General features: G+C 40.4%; 1 protein-coding gene across 1 annotated transcript; it reads left to right on the forward strand.

Moving 5' to 3' along the window:
* Nucleotides 1–39: 39 nt before the first annotated feature.
* On the forward strand, nucleotides 40–20,667 carry GNS (glucosamine (N-acetyl)-6-sulfatase). Its single transcript, XM_068669308.1, has 14 exons — nucleotides 40–313; nucleotides 510–569; nucleotides 1,201–1,407; nucleotides 2,929–2,994; nucleotides 3,393–3,491; nucleotides 5,812–5,979; nucleotides 9,538–9,620; nucleotides 10,997–11,115; nucleotides 11,641–11,744; nucleotides 12,118–12,219; nucleotides 13,446–13,553; nucleotides 14,223–14,333; nucleotides 16,052–16,212; nucleotides 17,068–20,667. The coding sequence occupies exons 1-14, from the start codon at nucleotides 158–160 to the stop codon at nucleotides 17,141–17,143; spliced, it is 1,620 nt and encodes a 539-aa protein (XP_068525409.1). The 5' UTR covers nucleotides 40–157; the 3' UTR covers nucleotides 17,144–20,667.
* Nucleotides 20,668–22,383: the final 1,716 nt, after the last annotated feature.

Below are 22,383 nucleotides of genomic sequence, written 5' to 3' on the forward strand. Positions count from 1 at the left end.
TGGCGGGCGGGCGGGCCCGGCCTGCGCCCCCCGCCCCCCGCCCCGCCGCTCATCTGCCGGGCCGGGGCGGGGCCGCGCGGTGCTCCCCGGGGCTCGGCCGCCTCCAGCTCCGCTCCCCTCGGCTCCCTCGGCTCCTCCGCACCCCGCTGCCGCCGCCATGGCCCCTCCTGGTGCTGCTGCTCCTCCCGCAGCAGCGGCCCCGGGGCTGGTGCTGGCCGCGCTGCTGCTGCTGCTGAGCCCGGCGCAGGCGGCGCGGAGGCCCAACGTGGTGCTCGTCCTCACCGACGACCAGGACGTGTTTCTGGGCGGCATGGTGAGCCCGGCACGGCCTGGGATAAACCCTGAGGGGAGCGGGGTTGGACCCTGTGGGGCACAAAGTGTGGCGTTCCCCGGTGGGCTGGGGTCCCCCGTGTGAGGTGTGGGGGGAAATGGGTGCGGGAGCGGGGCTCAGCCCTGTCGGGGTGTGCGAGCCCGGCCTCGGCCTCACGGTGCCCTCCCCTCTCCCGCAGACCCCCCTGAAGAAGACCAACGCGCTCATTGCTCAGATGGGAGTCACCTTCGTGAACGCGGTGAGTGCTGGCGGTGCCTCTGCGGGCCGCCCAGGTGTGCCTGGTGGTGCCTAACCCAAAATTTGGGAGCCTGGGAGCTCCTACAAATCCGTATGTGTGCAGCCGGTTTCTTTAATTTAATGCCTAACTACTCTTTAAGTCTCAAAATACGTATCACAGCAAGTCACGCTCAAAGTCTTATAGGGGAAAATTTCACTTCCTAAAAGCACTCAGGCAAACTTCCTCAGCCAGTGAAGTAAAAACGCCTAGTAAGTATTTCTATTATAACCTAAGAAAACCTTAAAAACTTCTAGCTTTTTGCATGTTGATAACCTGCTTCAGACATTTGGTATTCTAATATATCGTCTTACGGCTAGCGTAACGTAGTGAGCCAACTGGTGAGCAGTGCTTGTGGTACAGGGGATGGGGGTGGAGGCCATATGGTGGAGAAACAAAAAGCTGGTTTCACTAGTGAAAATAGTTGGGGTGTAATTCTTTCTCCCTGAAAATGAGAATATAATATCTTGTGAAGTTATAAAGCCATTGAACTTCTTAGTTAACCTATTCTCTGATGTTTCAAAACCTTAAGTTTTAAGGAAAAAAATATTCTACAATACCAATCTTGTATCTCTTCATCCTGCCTCTTTTCCAGTATGTTCCCAGTGCACTTTGCTGTCCCAGTCGCGCTAGCATTTTAACTGGAAAATACCCTCATAATCATCACGTTGTCAATAACACTCTGGAAGGAAACTGTAGCAGCAAGTCATGGCAGAAGATTCAAGAGCCGAATACCTTCCCAGCCCTGCTCAAATCTATGTGTGGTTATCAAACGTTCTTCGCTGGAAAGTATTTAAATGAGGTATTTTGTGCTTATGTTTTTACTGTTCATCTGTGTTTCTGAAATAACCATGGATTTTGTACTTGTAATGAGTATTTTATATTTGTAATGAATGGTGTATTCCCCGAATATTTAAAACAGATACTTGGATAAACAATTCTCTCTACTGACATGGGGTAAATAAGATGCAAAGTTCAAATCTAGAACTTAGTTAAAATCAGATTCTTAGTTCCATGAATGTTTTTAAAAGTTGATTGTGAAAGGATCCAAAGATTTTTTACAGTGTGTTCAGATGTGTTAATTGCTAGAGATGATTCATTTTATGACTGTAGGAAATAAATGACTGGCGTGTAGTATCTATGAAGAATGCCATCAGGCCAGCACCATGGGTGTTAGAACAGTGTTACTTAAAGAAAAAAAAAATAGGTCTATCTCACTGCTCCTGATGTATCTCCTCGAATCAGGACTGCTTTCTTTTTAGCAGTGAATGTGCTATTTTAAATAGTAGAAGTTCACTGAAGTAAACTCACTGGGAGAGCAGGCATTAGTGGAGCTCTCTGCAGAGGTTACTCCTTACTCTTTACTAAATTACTTGTGTGTGCGTGCACTTCTTGTATTTTTCCCTATTTTCAGCTAAGCTGTGGTTCACAGTAGCTTATGGTAAGCTTTAAAATTCATCACTAATAATCTAAGATGAGGTGTGATTCTTGTGTGATGGAGCTGTATTTGGATCCAGGTGACTTGGAGTTCTTACCAGCACTATTTTCCTTGCATCTCTTGGTAGAAAATGGTGGTATAATAAAACAATGAAACGTGAATATTCTTCGCCAGGCACAAGTCTGTCCCTACTGAAGTTACTGATGTGACTAGAGGAAGGAAGGCTTATTTGGCTTCCTTTGAGCATCCCTTGACTCAGCAGAATCTCCTGTCCCTGCAGTAAGGGAAGCCATGTAGATGGCAGAGGACAGCACTGAGAAGATGTCTTGTGTTGCTCTGAGGCATCCTCTGTTTTGAATTTGGCACTGGTTCAGCCGTTGGTTTCCTTTTTGCTGGCTTCAGGGCTGGTTGTTGTGGATCATTTGGCACTAAGATGACAGCAGCTAGCACTGCTTTAAGTTCACACCAGCTCTTCAGGCAGGGTGATGGAGGCTGTTGGTTTGTGTGAAGTTGTCTTTAATCTCTTCTGAACTGTTAGCACAGAACCCAAGGCTGTCTTGTTGCGTGTTTTGATCATATCTTATTGCATGATGATTTATCATGTGTTCTGTATACACATTTCTGTATACATCCATGTGCAGAGTAGAAGAGGGATTAAATTTTAAATTTTATTGGTGAATCCCTAATAGGTTAATTATTTTAACCCTGGTCTCTTTAACAGGCTGTACATGCACTCTTATGTACGAGTAGATATATTTCTTCTGAAGTTGAATTTGGATTATTGGGGTTTCTGACTAATGTTGAATAAAGCACATGAATATGAAACATAACTTCTAGGTTTTATTTCTGATAACAGAAAGTGAGTCATGGTCTGTCTTTTTTCAGTATGGAGCAGAGGATGCAGGGGGAGTTGGCCATGTCCCTCCCGGATGGAGTTTTTGGTATGCTTTGGTATGTGACTTGTTTTCAATATACTTAATTTTGGAAGCTTTGTAATCCAACTCATGTTCTAACTTTGCTGGTCATGAAATAGCAACCAGAGCATCTAGCAGCTTAATGTAAATCTTACATTAATATTTTTTTCTGTTTCATGTCAGTCCATTGGCTTTCACAAGGGCTGCTCCTACTCAGATGCCTGGGGAAAAACCCCGGCTTGTAAAGCCAAAGCAGTGTAAGATAACACTGCAATATGTGCTGTTTGGGACCATTTTTGAGAATTCTTAGTCTGTCCTTGTGACAAATGCTTGCAACGTATTTGATGAATGTTTGTTGAGAGTTCCTGATTATTTCAAGCAATCAATGTACACATTGCCTTGTATAAAAATGTGTGTAACTTTTCTTTTTCACAGGAGAAGAATTCCAAGTACTACAACTATACGCTTTCAGTAAATGGTAAAGCACGGAGGCATGGTGAGAACTACAGCGTAGATTATCTGACAGATGTGCTGGTAAGAATCCTCACAATGTCCGTGTCACAAAAGCGACTTATGACCAGATAATATCTCATGCTGGGGGCTTGGGATGGCAATTCTTTAGTTCATAATGACAGCACAATCATGCAGGATTTGTCATAGGCAGGTGTTAACCAGCACAAGAAGATTCACACAAGATTGTGTGAATTTAAAAATGACACCTTTGTGCACATGAGGTGTGAAAAGGAAATTGGTTTCAACTGTCCGTTTGCTTCCAGTAACTTCAGTGTGAGGTTACTAATGACTGCTGTGGTACGTGAGGAACGTGGTGGATACAAGCCATGTCTTAAATTACTTCATAGAAGGATGTATTTCATTATAGTACTCAACTTCTGTAACAGATTAATTGCACCCAAATTTCAGTAGGAAATTAAGCATGTAAAAGTAACTTTGTGCTGTTCTGTTTGGTAGCTATTACAGTGTGTCAATGTCTTGTCACCCTTAACAATATAAAATAGGTAACTTAGGCATATCAAAGGCTAATTAATACACCATGGAGTGTGAGGGCAACATCTACCAAAATGTGTTGCTGACCAGGGAAGTCTTTAGCCTTTTTATCCTTTTGAGACAAAGAAAAGTTATTAAGAAGGTCAACAGAGATATAAAATGCTTAAAGGAAAGTTGTAAGAGTTAGTCTTACTCCTCTTGAGGCCCTGTTTAGCAAGTACCTTGGATCCTGTGTGGGTTTTTCTGTTGCTTCCACCTCCTCATCTCCCTGCAAAAGCTGGAGTCTTAGTGTTCTGTTGCAGTAAGTTATTCGGCATTCCTGAGAGCCTGCATGCTCAGGAAAACTCTTCCCTGAAGTCTCCCGAAGCAGTAAGTTTGGGGTCTTCTGTCGAGACTCCAAGGAGGTTCATTGCCAGTTTTTTAACCTAGACAGCTGCTTACTAGGGGCAGAAATGATTGATGTTTCTTAGGGCATGTAACAGCTGTCTGATTAAATTTAGATTTACAGTGGCTAAAGCTAGATCGGAATTGATAAGCCAGATGTGAGTTAACTGTTCTGTTACTGGCATTGTACCAGCCTTATCGATCTTTCAGTAGCTCATAAGCATTTCAGTCAACAGATTGCTGCAGAAACTTAGTTGTGGTGGGTTGCCTGTTGATACAGCAGTATACGATGATTTTCAGTGTGTTGCATTCTAACTTCTGCCTATAGTTATCGAATCCATACTCATCATTTCAAATTAGTGTTTGAGTTCAATTCACTGTGTGGGTGTTGCACACCGTATCTCTGCTGCCAGGTGTGTGGCAATAGAGACCACCAGGAAAAACCTCACCTGGCTTATGCGAAGTTCCTGTGTTGCTTGATGGGATGAGCAATCTCCTTGTCCTAAGGACATCCAGGTGATGAAGTGTAGTATTAAGAATCTGAACACCTGGATCTGTCTACTACAGTTTAAGCTCCTAACTAGCTCAGACTAGTTCTGAGTTTGCCTCCTTCACACGGTTCTTATCCTCCCTTAAGTCTGTAGTTATATATTTGAAGTTCAGTCCCTGTTGCTTAGCTGTGGAAGTTAAGAGGAAGGAAGAGGAGGTTGTATTAGCAGGGAGTTCCTAGTGTTTCCTTTATTCTAGAGGATGAGAAGGAAATCTGAGGGATACACTAATCAGACAGGAAAAGAAAATATTGCAGGATCTGAATAGCGAAGAACTCACCAGCATGTAAAGATTTTGAAGCCTTCCCCTGGCCAATCTTTGAAATTAAAGCCAAAATGAAACTCACAATCTCCTCGAACTGGCTACTTGAAGTTGGACATAGACTGAAGTGAAAATGAAAGTACGATGACTTGGCATGAGTGGTTGGATCTGGCACTGTTTTTTACCTTAGAGCTTCTGCTTTCACCAGCACAGATGGGGCACCCCTTAGAAACTAGGAGCTGGCTGCATTGTGAGCATACACTATAAAGAGGGGAGCAAAATAGCTTTTTCAGAATTTTGTCTACTTCATAAGACAACTGAATCTGACAGACTGTGATCTGTCAGGCACAAGATGGCATTCTGAGAGCCTCAAAGACTCAGATTATATTAAAGTTGCAATTTTACGCAGTGATGGGAGGGTTCAAGTGGCTTTTGTTGCAATGTGGAATAGATGCGGTGGCATGAGAAGACAGAGTCGTCCTTGGCATCCTTTTCATCTTTCCAGGCCTAAATAGTGTAAATGTCTAAAGCAGAATGCTGTTTGGAGATGGGGGACAAAGAATTTAGCACTTGGTTTTATTTTATCGGGAGTTTTTTGAGTGGTTTTTACTTTTGGAGTGAATGGACTTACGTTCTTCAACAAAACTCTTTGCAGGCCAACATGTCATTGGACTTCTTGGAGTACAAATCTAATTTTGAACCTTTCTTCATGATGATCTCAACCCCAGCTCCACACTCACCTTGGACAGCCGCACCGCAGTACAAGAACAGCTTTCAGAACGTCAGTGCGCCAAGAAACAGCAATTTCAACATTCATGGGAAGGTAAGCTACCTTGAAAGGATCTGCATAGGTTATTCCACTCGTTCGTGAGAGCAGTAGGCAGTGACCCTGACGTGCATGTTAAGTTTAAGGAAAAGAATAGACCAATACAATGATTTCTGGTTGTTAGTTATCTTAATCACCCATTATGTGTAAGGTATGTCTGTTGTGACTTAGGTTTTTGCATACTGATACCTTGTAAATTAAAAAAGCGGCAAAAATAACATGGTTTAACATTGGTAAGTGGGGGAAGAAGTTAATTCCTTGTTCAGTTTCCAGATTGTCCTGAAGCACTTTGTGTTCTTTCATTGCTCTTCAGCGTGTTCAGGAGAACACAGAGGTGGTGTGCTACATGAAGGCTCAGAGGAAGGATGAGAACAGGCTGTGCATGCCTGCTCACGTGGGTGGGATGGCCCTCTGCTCGAGCTCATAGAAAGCTGCCCCAACTTGACAAGCTTATCAGGCCAACCAGAGGGCTTTGTGAAATTGTGAGCTGCAGGGCCCAGGGTCATAAAGGACTTGGAGAATTTGGCTTTCCTCTGTTGAAATAACTTGTAACCAGAATTGCTCAGCCTAGCGTTACAAACTCAGACATGTTTGTGACAGGCCAGTACCTTCCACTGCTGGGAAACTTAGCCATGTATGGTCTAGCTTAGACTAATCTGCTGCTTTTGCTTTCTCTTATTGGTAGAGTAAGCCACAAAGTTAATCTGGTGAGATACTTAATTTGTGGGGTTTTGTATTTTTCTGGTCCAATTAGTCTCAAATGCAGACCTTACTGCACCTCACCGTTTAACTTATGTCAAGATTTCACTTGGAAAAGGCACATTAAGGGCAAAAAACACTTCCCAGGCAGGAAAGGAGGAAACAAAGTGTGAGAAACAGCAGTGTGAGCAGCAAGGTCATTGAAGAAGGAGGGGAGGAGGAGGTGCTGCTCCAGGCACCAGAGCAGAAATTCCCCTGCAGCCTGAGGAATGGCCCCTGGAGGAGGAGGGAAAAGCATCAGGGAGCAGCAGAGACGTGCTGTTAGGGACTGGCTGCAGCCACCCGTTCCTTATCTGCGGGGGGAGATGGGGAACACACCTGGGTATGAGGAAGAGGGCAGAGGGGAAGGCAGTGGATGAATTCCTGTCTTTTTCGTTGATGGTTGGACTTAATCTTGAAGTCTTTTTTTCCATTAAAAAAATATCCTTAACTTTCTTAGTCTACATTACTGTCATAACTGAGTGCTTTCAAAGGTGTGAGCTAGAAATAACTTGACCAGTGAAGTCAGCACCTAGCCAGAAAATACAGCTTGGGAGGTCCCTTCTGTGAAGTGAAAGCTCTGCATGTGCCTGTATAATACAGAGCAAAATGACAGACTGATTTAATGTGTGGTAGTTAATATCTGTGGGTGCAGCGGTTTCGCAATAGGAATGGCCTGGCATTGCCTATCTTCCTGAACATAAAATAGCTACAATCATTAACAGCGTGCATTTCTTCAGGTGCTAATGTCATAATTTTCAAGCCTAGCTCTTTTTTGAGCTTCGCTGTTCTCTAGGGCAAGTGCAATTCCTGCTGTAGTAATAAATGTACACTTTGGCTCAGACCCTCAAGTCGCTGATGTTGTAATGTTTGCTGGGCAATCTCGCGTTGTGTAGCCTTGTATTTCACAGTCCTGATACCTGAATCAGCGTTGCCTAGCTTCTCTATGTAGTATGTGGGCAAGAGGTGCTAAAAGGAGCAGTGTAGGTGGAATCTCTGCATAAAAAGTAGGATTTGAGTTCTCAGCACTGGCCAGTGCTGTGTACTCTGCCTTCTGGATTGTTTTCCCTGTGAGCTGAAGCACAGCTGTGTTCAGATTCTGCCGGCAAGATAGGGTGTTCTGTCCCAAGGTCTTGTAAACTTTCTTTCAGAATGGGACACAGAGGCAGCAGGACAGGTGGACAGCTTCGTGCATAATCTGGTGAAAGAAACTCAACAGGGAAACAAACTTGAGGGCGGTGCATCAGTACGAAGTTTGTTGAAATCCACAAAGGTGTTAAGGTGCTCTGTGAACTTTCTGAAACTTAAGAGGAAGGTAGGAATATCAGAATACTCCAGAAAAGAGGGATTTGCTATTTCACAGCAAGAGAAACAAAGCACGGCTGTGCCCTGGGGAGGACCTTTCCCAAGTCCACCTCCTGAGAAAGGTGTCTGCACAGGTGACATTACTGGATCCTTCATTTCCTGAAGAACTTGTGCTGAGCTGGGGATGCGGGTTGTGATGTCTGTCCTTCCTTTTGCACTCCTGACCAACACATAAGGCCTTGGTGTTTGGTCTTGATGATGCCATCAATTTTCTTGCCAAGATGGATGTAGCATCTATCCAGAGAACTGCTGTACAACTGCCACGAGCAAGGTCTGATACAGCTGAGTTAAAATAAACTGGGCATGGTATTATCTCTCCATGCCAAAAATCTTTTCTTCAGTCTCCAGAACATAGAACAGGGAAGCTGCAGAAGATGAGTCACTTTGTTGTGAGTCCTTAAAGCCTTCTGAACCCTTTCAGTCATTCACTTGTGACAGGAGGGAGATTGCATAACTAGAGGCTCTGGAGAGGAGTGACCAGCTAAATATAGGCTCAAGCTGGAGATGAGGAGTGGATCGTGTCTGACTTAGTAAACAAAAAAGTGTAAAGTTGCATTGCCATGACTTTCTCCTTTATTCTGCTCCCTACTAATACTACCCTTCAGCTTGTTCACAACAGCCCTTCCCAGGTACTTATACAGCGCCTGACCCAGTTCAGACTGGTGCTTCAGGATGTTCAGCTGTAACTTTTCTTATGAAGAGTTTGATCATCTCTGTTACTTGGGGAAGAGGGGGGATAAGGGGAGAAGGAAAAGGGCTGTTTCTGAAACTTGGCGATGAAAAAATCTAGAAAAATAATAACATTTCAGCAAAAGAAACACTCTTTCTGGAATAAAAAAATCCAACTAAATCTGAGATGTTTTTTCCCTCAATAGTCTCCAGCCCTAAGTTGATAAGGCTACTGAGAATCTGATAGTGGCCGATCTTTCTATCACCTGTCCATAAATTAGGTAGTCCTAATTCCAGATGTTTCTCCCCACTTCTCAACTTACGCTAGAATGCTCCCAAGTATCAGTCCCAAAAGAACCTTGCTTTGACAACCATGTCCAATTTTATAATTCTGCACAATCCTTTGGAGTTTTTTCACATCAGACCTTTATCAGGCTTCTTCCTGAATTTTGGTAGCTATTGAAACTTTGTTTGGGAGAGCCTTCCCTAGAAATTCGCATGAATTCTTTCCTGGACTGCTTTGCAAATACAGCTATTTTTCTGTCCAAGGACCAAGCACAATGGAGCTGTAACATGTTCTGTCTTGCAACTTAGGTCTTACATAAACCCAGAGGGAAATCTGGAGTCAGGTCATTTTGATAGTATTACCTAGCCATTTCACAGGAATCGTGCAGATGTTTTACCCTAAATAAGATTTATTTTGTAATAAGCCTAACAAAGGTTTAAAAGCTGACACAAACCTTTTCTTGTTGTTCTCTTCTACCCTGATCTGTCTTTCCTTAGAACAAGCACTGGTTAATTCGACAAGCAAAAACTCCAATGACTAACTCTTCAATACAGTTCCTTGATGATGCTTACAGAAAGAGGTAAGATTTCTTTGTTGTTGTTGCTTAAAATTTCTGCTCAAAACTTATCTTTTTTTTGATTTCATATTGTTTTATTTAAAGGGTTGTAGTAAGTCTGACTATACATGTTGAGTTACCTGTAATAGTTCTGTCATTTGTCTCAACACATCTGACTTTGAGTTTACTTTTTGCAGAGAAAATTGTAATTGACTTGGGAAACATTTTTCTCCTAAATCATAAAGACATCATGCTTGGTGTCTTCACTGCTTTTCTTTCGGTTCACAATACATTTTCAAAAATAATAATAAAAAAGACATAATTTTCTACTTTGAAAGCATTTGAATTTCAGATTCTTCCATGATGCACATAAAATATCAATTTATCAACCATCTAATCTCACTAATGTTGGCTTTGTTTCTTAGTCCCATCTTTTCAGACAGGAATATCTGTAATAACTCTGACTATCTAAGGCAAGTGCTTGATTCCCTTTTTATAAGGGATTAGGGAAAGTGGGGAGGGAATGTGAAGATAAAGCTTGTTCCCTTACCATAAAGAAAGGTATATTTGTTTACGTTGTAGGTTTCTGAAAGAAATGTTAGCTTAACTTTAAATATTAAACTTAATTTTGAGCAGCTATCAGGTATTAGCTTGTTGCTTTGGAGGTTTGGAGGTGGAAGACCAGGCTTTTTTTTTTTTTTTTTTTTTTGACTCTTGCTTTATAAAATGTGAAGACAAAATTATGCAGGAATCTTAAATTAAGCCTGGAGACAACAGAATCTAAGAATTAAATAACTCCAGTTAATTCAGCATAATGCTAGTCTGTAAAGTTTTATTGTTGACCTACTGGAAGCATTCTCAATGACAGACCCCATGATGAAGGGAAGAATAACCTGTGACTGTTCAAGGCTTTTAGATATCCTGGAAGAACGGACCCTGATACTGCATAATACAAAATAACTGATGTGCTTTCCAGGCAGAAAGGATCCCTTAGAGAAAATTAAGTTCTGAAAGACTTGCATTTTGGTATTAAAAATTAGATATAAAGAACTAATAACAAATGACCTTGTAGGAGATAACTCTGACTCTGTTACTGTGTTGCTTCAAAGTTGGTCCTGGCTGCCTCTAGATAAGATAAGAAGTAATCATCATTTTGACGTCTTTCTCAGACACTGCAGAATAAAATCAACAAGAACTGAAGGCAAACAGTCTGTTTCTATCTTAAGTCACAGCCTCAAGAAGTACAGAATAGTGATCTGTGAAACTTGTTTTCAGAATTTGCAAATAAAATAATCAGATTACAGTGCATACGCTGCTAATTTAGAGCAGCATGAATGCCCTACTAATCAGAATTATTCTATATTTTTCATTTTCACATCAATTGCTTTGTTTCTGTATAGGTGGCAAACTCTGTTGTCAGTAGATGACCTGGTAGAGAAACTAGTGAAGAAATTGGAATTCCATGGAGAACTGGATAACACATACATCTTCTACACATCAGACAATGGCTTCCATACTGGTAAGGTGTTCACTGCTTACTGAGCATTTGTAGAAGATCCAGAAATCACAAATAACATGTCGCTCTTGTGGCCACTCCAGAAAATGGGAACAGCAGCTGTGGAAAACTGTAGACATGAGAAGTACTGGCCTGAATTGCAAAACATTCTGTAGTTGCAGTGTGGAGTGTTTGGGGATATTTCGTGGTTTGAGTGTTTGCTTTGTTGGTTTTCAGCATTACTGTCTACCACTAAAATTAGATAGAAATGGAGGAAGGATCTCTGTGGAGTTGACCAATAAATATCTTTCTCAAAAACCTATCTCTACATCAAGTTGCACAGCTGAATATGTGGTATCTAAGCTGTTAATCCTTGAGATATGTCTTACAGGAACTGACAGCTTCAAAATATGCTCTACTTTGTCAATGTAGTTAATGTTATGAACCTCTCCTGACTTGTTAAAATTGGTTGCTGGAAACTGAGTAACACAAGACTTTATAAATATGAAACAAGAACCCATTTAACTTTCTCTCTTTTCTAATGTATAGGCCAGTTTTCTTTGCCAATAGACAAACGGCAGCTGTATGAGTTTGATATCAAAGTTCCACTGCTAGTTCGAGGACCAGGAATAAAACCAAACCAGACAAACAAGGTAGGTAAGAAGTGAAGACATGATACTGCTCTGCTTCTGTTGTTTCAGTTACCCACTTTATATCATTTAGAAATTACTGCCTACATGGGGTGGTAGAAAATGCAAAGACCTCATTTTAAAAAAAAAAAAGCTATATGACCTTGCTTGAATCAGTAATATTAAGTAATTGCAGGCTATAGAAATAAATTAGGTGTGGAGATCACTTTCTGAAGATCCTAGCATTGCTTGTGCATGTTACAGGTTCTATTAGACAATTAAGATGAAATGAATTACTTGTGATTTTAGATGCGCCTAAACACTAAAATAGAGAAGTCTCATTATTTTATCTGTTAGGTTCTGTTCCTCTGAACTAACGGTTTTCCTCACCCTGCAGATGCTTGTTGCAAATATTGATTTGGGTCCCACTATTCTGGATATTGCAGGCTACGACTTGAATAAGACCCAGATGGATGGGATGTCACTATTGCCACTGTTGGTAAGTAGATGGACAGGGATCGTAACCAGTAATTCTTGTAGGGGTTATTCAGAGTGCATGCCGTTCCCTTCAACAGACTGGGTGGACTTGCAGTTCATATTCTTCCCTTGTTTACTTTTACAGATTGTTCATAGCTTGCAGGGAGGGAGAGGGGGTGTTGGTATGCTGTTTAAAAGCAGGTATATTTTGATAAACAGTACGGCTTTGTGGTTGGTTTGTAACCAAAACTTGTCATCCTTTGGCTAATCCTGCTGCACATAAAAGAACTCCTATTACGAAGACTGTATGTTATTTCCAGTTTGCACCATCCTTTGCCTTTTCCTTAGGATTTCTCAGTATAGATGTAAGAGAAAAGCAGCCTGTTTTTACTGACATCTTTGGTTTGCCTCAGTTTTCAGCAGAAGTAGTGGGTCCCCCAAAAACTCTGCAAAAATGCAGGTGGCTTCATAAAGTAAACCTGACCTTTCCACTAAGTGAGCAGAAGCCTACTTAAATAAAGCTGCTTGTAGTTGATCCTTTTAGTTTTAATTAAATTTAGTCTATAAATTGAAGACGGCTTACTTGGAAATGTGGGAGATCATCTAGATTTAAAACAGTGCTTTGCTATTAAAACCTTGTATCCAAACCTTAAGCTGTTCATTAGGTGGAAGCAGATAAAAGGTATCTAGTTTAAACTCTGACAAGCAAAAATGTGAAACTCATTGTTTCACTGCATATGATGGTGCTGTACATTAACCTTGCAATTCTTTCCCCTTCTCCATCTTTTAAAATGTGTCTACAAATAGAGCAGCTTAAAACTTAGTTGCTTCGTAAAGCTGTTTATCTTTTACGCCAAGGCTATCTTTTTCCATCTGTTGTGGTCATCTGATATAAATCAAAGAGAAAGAGAAACAGCTTTGTTACAGGGAGCTTGACTGTAATACAGTAGTTTCTAGCCGTGCGGCTCGTGTTTTGTATTGCTGAATGATTGATTCCTTATAATTTGAAGATGGTACTTTTAGTATCCCTCTTTATAAAGATTTAGGGTTCTTTGATTGGATCCTTGTCTTCTAGCTACCCAAGGCATTTTAACCTAAGACCGAGTATTATTTTAAGACTGACTCAAACTAGGGACCATGACTCAACTGCCTTTTAAGCAGTGAATAGAATTTATTTTCCCAGGCATGGAGCATTTCTTCTCTTTCACAGTTCAGTGAATATTAAGTCATGTTAACCTCTTGTCCTAGAGAGGAGACAAAAATGTGACCTGGAGATCAGACTTCCTGGTAGAGTACCAAGGAGAAGGGTATAACGGCAGTGATCCTACCTGTCCCGGCCTAGGACCTGGTGTCACAGTGAGTAGGACAAGATTTGTTGTTAATAGCAAACAGCAGCTGACTTAAAGCTCTGATTGTTCTGTGAGCTAACCTGGTTCTAAAAGCAAGCTTCCAGTGTCTTGGTAAGTAGGGGTTAGCTCTGTAAGTGCTGTGCAGCATTTAAGAACCAGGGAGACATTCAGCCATGCAGAAGTGATGTGCACATGACCAAACAGAACAGTTGCCCTTTTAGTGGGAATCTATGGGGCCTGTGGGCGGAAGAAATATCCAGAAAGGAGTGGACTGGGCAAAATGGCTGGCAGCGACATCTTCCTTCTAAAGTTCCAGTGGCCTTGTCACACAGTACAATCTTATAGCTTTTTAAGTCACTACCTGCTTTCTGAATCAGTGTCCATTAAGGAAAGCATCCCTTTTGTGGTGTATTTAGTAGTGTGTTTTGTGCTAGTGTGCATACACAAGCTTCCCAGACAAAATGCATTTAATCACAGTGACGTTATTAACAACGTTTCTCTAGAAGAGCTGACCTTTGCTTAACATCCCAGCAGACACCTGTGTGCGCTAGGCTAAGATCCAGGTGTTCATTAATTAACTGCATTTGGCTTGAGCTGGTATAGACTAGGGAGAGGATTGCTAGTTCATCTTTATTTTTCCCTGATCTCAAGTATTTGTGAACTGCTTACTTCACAGCACTGCTTCCCAGACTGCGTCTGTGAGGACTCCTATAACAACACGTATGCTTGTGTAAGGACGATGTCAACTTCCTGGGATCTGCAGTACTGCGAGTTTGATGACCGGGAGGTGAGTCTCTAACAGACCTTCGCTGTTCTCAGCTGTGTGAGTGATTGCCCTCAGTCCTGTCAGCTCTCAACATTTGCATCAAGTAATCTGAAAAGCAGATTAGCGCTGCTTGCAGGACAAGCAGTGAAGTATTTAACTGCTGATGAGAATGTTTGACCAAAACTTTGTGGTGAGATGGGGAGGCAGGTGGGAGGGCAGCATGGGAATAGCTTAACTATCACTTTTACTTCCTGCTTCCTTACCAGCCTATGGGGGAGCTGTTTTGAGGTTGGATTCAGTTCCCATTTTTGCCCTAATTCCGTGTTACAGATTGCTCTGTACTGCATTTTCTGTTGCATTGTACTCTGCTGTTCTTATGTTCAACTGCAACTCTTTTCCTTGAACAGAAGCCTCACTCTAATCACCTCTTCTGTTGCTCACTCGTTTGTCTCTTACGGCCAAAAGTCTGTTACAGCTCTGAGAAAAGTCTCTGCTGTTAGCTTAAGTTGTTTGGTTGTATGGGATGCAGTTGTCTGCTCAGAAACTGCTCACACCTCACTTGCAGAGCACCAGCTGTGTGTGCAAAAGCTGGTGAGTCTCAGTGCTGATTGTTCCTGGTGCTCATTTGCAAGCAGTTGTTCCAGAGAGCACGTTGAGTTTGAGGCAAGTGTTAGGGTCACAAATTCAATAAGCTGCACTGGCAGCAGATGTGCAGTAAAACAGGTACTCCCAATTACCGTGCTGCCACACACAAACCTGTGGTAATCTGCAGTAAACAACTTAAACCAGGACAGCCAGTCCCACAAGGTGTTGTTTTTTTGCAGGCAGACAGCAAAAAAGACTGTATAGGAAATAGAGATAGCAGATGCTGCATTTGATTGGTGGCTGAATTTCTGGGTCACTCAGCTTACCTGGGTCAGCTAAATTAAGGCTAGCAATACTGGAAAGATGCAGAGATGCAGTGTTTCAGACCTTGCAGTGAACCTTGTAAGAACGCTTGCAGCCAAAGCCTGTCCTGATGCATCTTTATCTAAGTTAGACACAACGGAGTCAGTGTTAATCGTTATCATCTGCAATCACAACTCCTCCTGCAGCACAGACAAAACCTCAGCTGCGTTTTTTGATATGTTTGACTACTGTTTGTCCCACAGACTAGTTTAGAGATTTCATATACCAAGAAACAAATATACCCCCAAATTGTCTAGACAAATCAAGTTCTCAAAGTACATATACACAACAAAAACTTTATTAAGGTTATAGCATATCTGTATTCAGCATCTTTTGTACATGTAGTTAAGATGTGTCTGAGTTCTGACAGCTGGAAGTACGTGAAGTACGGTGGTGATATGATTGTTGTCAAATTGGGTTCTGAGATCCATTAATGAAAAAACAGCCACCTTCTCCATGGTCTTTTCCTCTGGAGTTACAGGCTTAAGACAGGCTCCTTTAGGTGTTAAAAAGATGTATATTGTAGCAGATGTGTTTGCACCCATCTAAAATACTTTTTCAGTAATGTTGCACTATAACAAAACTTTATCTTTACATACACGCTGTCCTGTCTTTGGCTATTTAGCCACCAGGCTACAGATAGCTTATGTATGGGGAAGCTGCGATATAACTGAAAATGCTATTTGAAATTATCTGGGAAGAACGCTTCATTACAGCGATATGATGTGATTGTTAACTAGCATGTACGTGTAGGACTTAATACAATATGGGAACTTTCTTGTCGTCAACAGGTGTTTGTGGAAGTATACAACTTGACTGCAGATCCGCACCAGATCAACAACATTGCTAAAACAATTGATCAAGAAATTCTAGAGAAGATGAACTATCGATTAATGATGCTGCAGTCCTGTTCAGGAGCAACTTGCCGTACACCTGGAGTCTTTGATCCTGGGTAAACACTGTGTCCACTCTTAATACTTTAAGTATAACAATGTGTGTGTGTGTGTGTGTGTGTATATATATATATATATATATATATATATATATATGAAATTCTTCATAGAAGGTACTTATAAGAAAGAATATCACCAACATACATGCTTTTATTTAATAGAAATGGCTTCTTGATACTTATATTTCTTAAATGCTTAACTTACACTTTGTAGGTTAAATTAAAATACAACTTTATGGTATTAATTCTACTATTCTAATTTTGTCAGCCACTGACTTAGCATAGCTGTAAGCTTACAGCTATTCTGGGTAGTCAGACACAAGTGACTTCAGACTTGCCTGCAAGCAGTGAAAAGCTCTGCATATTTCCATAGGCAGGAATTTTCCAAATACCTGCTTTGATTATTCCTGGAGGTGCTGTTAGCAAAAAAATACTTCATTGCAGGACCTAAGCTATATGTATTAGACAGCTGTGGTAAGTAATTCTTGCTGCTTATGTCAAAATTCAGTCAGTACTCATTTGGACTGAAGCTTTTCTAAGCACTATTTAAAATTTTCTTACAGTTGTGCCACACAGATCTGTAATTTGAGGCAGCAAATACATCTTGTGAATGCTTAATGTTATACATACCAACGTGCTGTTGGTATCTTGTAGCTTATATTTATTTCTCTAGAGATTACCAACTCCTTAACTGCACATTGTTATAATTCAGCACACAGTAGAGACGATCTCTCTACCTGTTAGGTATCAGGAAAGGAACTATTCATGTAGCCTTATATTGGAACTACTTTAGAGATCAGCTATTTCTAGAAATGACTGCTACTGTAGACTAGCTCACGCTGTTCCTTTCTACAGGTACAGGTTCGACCCGCGGCTGATGTTCAGCAATCACGGTGTTCGGGCTCGGAGGTTTTCTGCACAGTCCTTATGAAGCATTTAAGAGCCTCTTGCAATCAGCTCTCACTGACCAGTTTCTCCAGTGATTGCAGCAGGTCTGTCTCTGAAACTCACTGATCGCAGCTGGAAGACTTCTGATGGGCTATTCAAACCCTGTTTGGAAGAAAAACCGTCGTCTTTAGCTGGTTGCCTTGTGCAATATGTATATTTTACAGCTGAACTGTAACTCTAAATCGTTAGACACAGCTAACCTGTCTTGCTCAGATATTTGATTACCACCTTTGTCTTTTAAGTACCTTTTCATATCACAGGCACAGAGATGAATCTATGGCCTATGAATCTGAACAGTTTATTTTGTTCTAGAAGTCAATAAATGCATATTTGAATTGGGTTAGATAGGCAGGAGCTATTGCACTGTAATGCTCACCTATATTCAGTGTCACACACTTTCCTGAAGGCTATGTTTAATGATAGGTTTCCTGTGTTGAGCTCAAAGCTGTTAATGACAATAGCAACCTAGCCCAAAATAGCATAGGGAAGGCATTAGTCAAAACTGTAGGATCTGACTAGCAAGTGTCTCTTGCAGACTAAAATCAGTATGCAAAATATCCTCTTTCAATAAGACCACTTTAAATGAGACCAATGAATTTTGTAGATCTGCTTTGGTAGCTTGCAAACAAGAATGTAATTTCAGCCTCCTAGCTTGAAATGCTGGATTGGGTTAAGATGTACTACTGAAAAAACTTAGGGTTTAATATAGGCTTCCTAGTGTGTTAATCAGAACAGAGACTAACAAGTATTCAAGTAAGTGTGCCTGTGTTTTGAGCTGTTAAATCTATTTCAGTACATGGAAAGAAGTAATACTAACACACAGAACAGGGCACCACAGCAGAGTTGATCTGTCTCTAACCTCCAGATGTCTTGAATTGTCTAACAAGTCATTAGATTCTTGAAGGTAAATTATTTTGAGAGAAAACTAAAATCACTGGTCACTAGAAGTTAAGGTAAGGGGGCTATTTTAGGCAGTTTCAGTTCTTTGTAGAGAGAGCTGCTTTTTGATTGAGACATTACACAATCTGCAGTAAGTGGCCTTCACATCAAAGGAGTGCACAGCAGACATCTAACTGTAGTGCGTTATCACTTGGTTTCCCTTTGGAAGGGTGATGTTGACTTTTCAACCTTCTGATTAGGCTCATCTGAAATGCAACTGTCACTTGTACCCAAACTTGAGTATCTTTCTGAATCTTGAAAAACACCTGAACTTGAGCTAGTATGGAACTTTTGTATAGGTTCGTTAGTTTTAAAAAAAAAAAAAAAACTTCTAGAAACAGTGTATATTTTGAAACACAAGTTCAGAGTTCATGTTGCTTGTGTGCAAGTCAACTGTATTATCAGGCAAGATGGTCTTTCCATTGTCAAACAAACTGTGGTGCAACTCTCGTTTTTAGCCAGCTATTTTAGGTCTTCTAAAGAGAGAGCATGGTGTTTTCAGTTTCTGTCACACAAAACCTTTTACCACAGGGGAAAAGTGATCAGGCAACCAAGTATGACGATACTGGTATGACAACTGTGGAGATGCATAACCTGATACAGACCACACACTGGACAAAAACAATGCTACAGTAAAATCCTATGAGCTTTCCTTGCTTTTGATTCTGAAGCACAGAATTTGCCTTTCATATAGCTTAGCTGCAAACTTCTGTGATGGTAAGGTTTTATTTGAGCTTTTAAAAGCTCTATTTAGAGCTTTTATTTCCAATTTAACTCATTGTTTCAGATCTTCAGCATGACCAAATACTTGGAGAAAAATTGCCGCAGAGGTAATTTCTCAGCTGAAGCATCTGTATCGATGCTGAGATTTTTGGATCCTCTCAAACTATTTGCATGCTTTTGGATACTCAGGATGTTTTTTTCCTCCATTACAATCGTAGCTTTATCCTTCTCTCCTCATTTCTCAAGCCTTAGTATTGCCCATCAGTTTGCTTCAGTCTCTTGTTTTGTCTTTAAAACCAAAACCAAAGTTTTTCATGCTCAAGTATTTTCTTGTATCCTGAGCTAAACCTAAAGTTCATTTATATAGTGTTTTGCTCACATAATTCTAGCAAGTTAGACTTGGTCTTTGTTTAAACTGTATATTGGTAGCTGTGTGGAAGCTGGTACAAAATACACCACTTACATGAAACCCTCAATAGCTCTATCAAATCTAGGAGATCGTATGTAAAGTGTATACTTCTGTTAAGTTGCAGTGCAAATAATGTGCTTTATGATGCTTCTGAATAGAAAAACATCTCTGTTATGTGTACAAATACATAACACACACTCATTTCTCTTAAAGTGATCTAAAGCCATAGTAAGCAAATTTTTCCTTTTGAAGGTTTTACTTTTTTGGCTATCAAATGACATGAAAGTTGACAGTAGAATTGCTATAGACTCAGTGTGGGTGATGAGACAAATTATTTACAGGTTTATGCAGGTAGTACAAGTGCTAATTTGGGTACAACGTTGTAACCAGGCTCTGCATTCAGAAAACCATGCTATATCTGAAATCTGTTGTAGGTAATAAATGCCATACTAAACTCACTTTTAGAATGAAATTATTCCTTTCTTAACCAAAAAGAAGAGAATTAGCAATTCAGGAAAATAACTTCACTCTCACTTTTGATAGAGGCTTAAGAACATACAATGAATTGAAGGAAGAACAGGACCCAACATCTGCCTGACTTCCATTACTTTTGGAGGAGTTTGTGACTTGTCTGGTGTTTATTTCCAGGAATTATTAATTCTGAGTATTTTAACAGCCCTAAATGAACAGTATTAATTCTTATCTGTGGCAATAAAAAAAAATATTATGAAGAAACTTTAACTTGCAACCAGATCTAATTCCCAGCCAAATGGATTTAAATGCTAAATGGTCTTCCTGGACATTCAATTTCATATGCTATTTGATCGTAGCTGTGTCTGTACCTTGTTACTGAAGGCATTTTGTTAAATGAAGGGGCCTTATCAGAGCAGAGATCTGTTTAGGTAAAATGTGATTTATTTTTTTGTCATTATTATCAAAAGCAGAGCTGTGAACTTTAATGATCTGATGTGGTAAAGCAGATATTATGCAGGGAGAAATATAGTTAATAACTTTGACATTACCCTGAAACAAAAAACATTCTGTATCATCACTTCAGCATAAATCAATACAGCTAGTACGTGTTTACCCAGCATAAGTTCAGTAAATTAGACTTCTGTTTGGGGAACAAAGCTGTACCGTGGACATGCATGAAAACACACAGCACAGGTGCAATACCTCTTCAAGCAATCAACTTAAGTTTGAGACTGATTATACATTTCCTCATAATGAAACAACTGTCAGTTTTGTTATGATTCAATTAAAGTGAATCTTATTTGTATTCCTTTTCTCTGTATGTGAGCATACTTTGCTGTAGCATGTTGTGAGCATACTTAGTTTCTGCTGTTTGAACATTTGTTTAGAAAGTGCCCTTCCAGAGGACCCTGTTCACTGCTGCACTTTTGGGAAAAGAAAAAATAAACTGCCTATCAAACTTCTTATCTTTGTTACTGAACTTCAATTAAAGCTTTCCAAAGGATCAAGCTGTGCCACTTTTCTAAAGATGGACTTCTCATCTGATAAGCTAGTTCTGTGCTTACTGCCCTATTACATTTCAAAAAAAGAAGTCTATCAGTGACCTTCTACAGAGTCACAGTTGATCTTTATGTAGAGTCTTGCAAGACTACACATGACTACTGCAGGAGGTAGGAACACTGAGCTGAGTGCCTTCATTTAAATGCAGGCTGTACTTTCCAATATTTCCTTGGAAACTGATGTAGTTGAATAGATGGAAAACTTCATCAACAGACAATGGAGAAACTGTTATTTGTAACTAAAAGCAGTACACTCTACCCCTGGGGAAGAGGAAAAATACAATCCTGTGTAAGGCTTTTTCCAGTAATGGGAACTGTGTGCAACAGTTAAATAAGTGCTGTTTCGCTGAAGTGCTGCCCTCACCTCAAAATCCCTGTTACAGAATTTGATTCCTTAGAAGATTCTGTGCAACTGCTTTAAAAGTATGCACATAACAATTTTCTAGACTAAACAGCAGGTATGTTGAACCTATTTAAGTCTGAAGATTTCCCAAGCTTCTAAAGAAGTATTTCTGCACTTACCTTCATTTCTGCTTCAGTGATGTAGCAGTATTTTGTTAAGTAAAGGAAAATGTTAGCTGAAAACAGCTACTTGAAGGATTTTTTTTTGATTCAGGTTATGAAAACTTGAAAGTTTATTGTAGCACCACAAGAAAATGCATCTCTATTACCTAGGTGCATCTCACTGTGCTTAAAGATGTAACTGATAGCCCAAGTGACGTTTCCACGTGGGTCATGGAAGCTTTCCACACTGCCTCCTTTTGTCATTGCTTTCTAAGAGCAAGTCGTGTGTATGAAGAAAAATGAAGAATGATAAAGGACTCACATTCATTCAAGGAAAAAAAGGATGGTAATGCTAATACACAGTTTTTAGATGTTATTCTCTTCGGATTAAGCTGTCATTTAATCATATGATGATATCCACTGGACTGCATCTGAAGTTGTCGGTCCTGTAATAGCTCATTAATCTTAAAATAGAGCTGGTGCCAGGTTGCTCAAGGTTTGGATGGTACTTGAACCTAGTCGAGCTGCCAAAAGAAACTCTTTTTCTTAGAAACAAAACAAACACACACCAAAAACAAGAGGACTAAGAGGTACTTGATGGAATACAACTGCATCACCAACCTCAGTTTTTCCCGTACAAGTTCTGGGGAAAAGCAGGGCTCCTAGAAAAAAAAAAGTAACGTGTTTAGTCGCAACAGGGTGTGTGACTCTTGCTTGGCAAGAAGGACTTTGCAGATTTAGATTCCTATAGCAAATTCCCCTTATTTTGTGTAAAGGGTTCTTCACCTGCGTTGAAAATGTCTTTATAAACAAAGGGATGAGTGCTTGTGAATGTGGGCTATTTTTGTTAGTGCTGATTTTTCTGCTTTAGAAATGAGTTCTCAGTGTTACTGCAAAACTGCTGTTATGCTTCAATATATAAAAAATTAACCAATCCTCAACTATTCCACAAAAACTGAAGTTAGTTTGTGTTGGGATACTGGCATGCTGAACGATAAAGTTCAAGCAATGTCTCTTGCATTTCAAAATGAAAAAATAGCAAGTTCTTTCATACTTTTCATGCTTTAAAAAAAAAAAAAAGTGACTTCAGGTGACACATAGTTAATGCTATACAGC

Source organism: Anas acuta, chromosome 1, assembly GCF_963932015.1.
Source record: "Anas acuta chromosome 1, bAnaAcu1.1, whole genome shotgun sequence".
Classification (NCBI taxonomy): domain Eukaryota; kingdom Metazoa; phylum Chordata; class Aves; order Anseriformes; family Anatidae; genus Anas; species Anas acuta.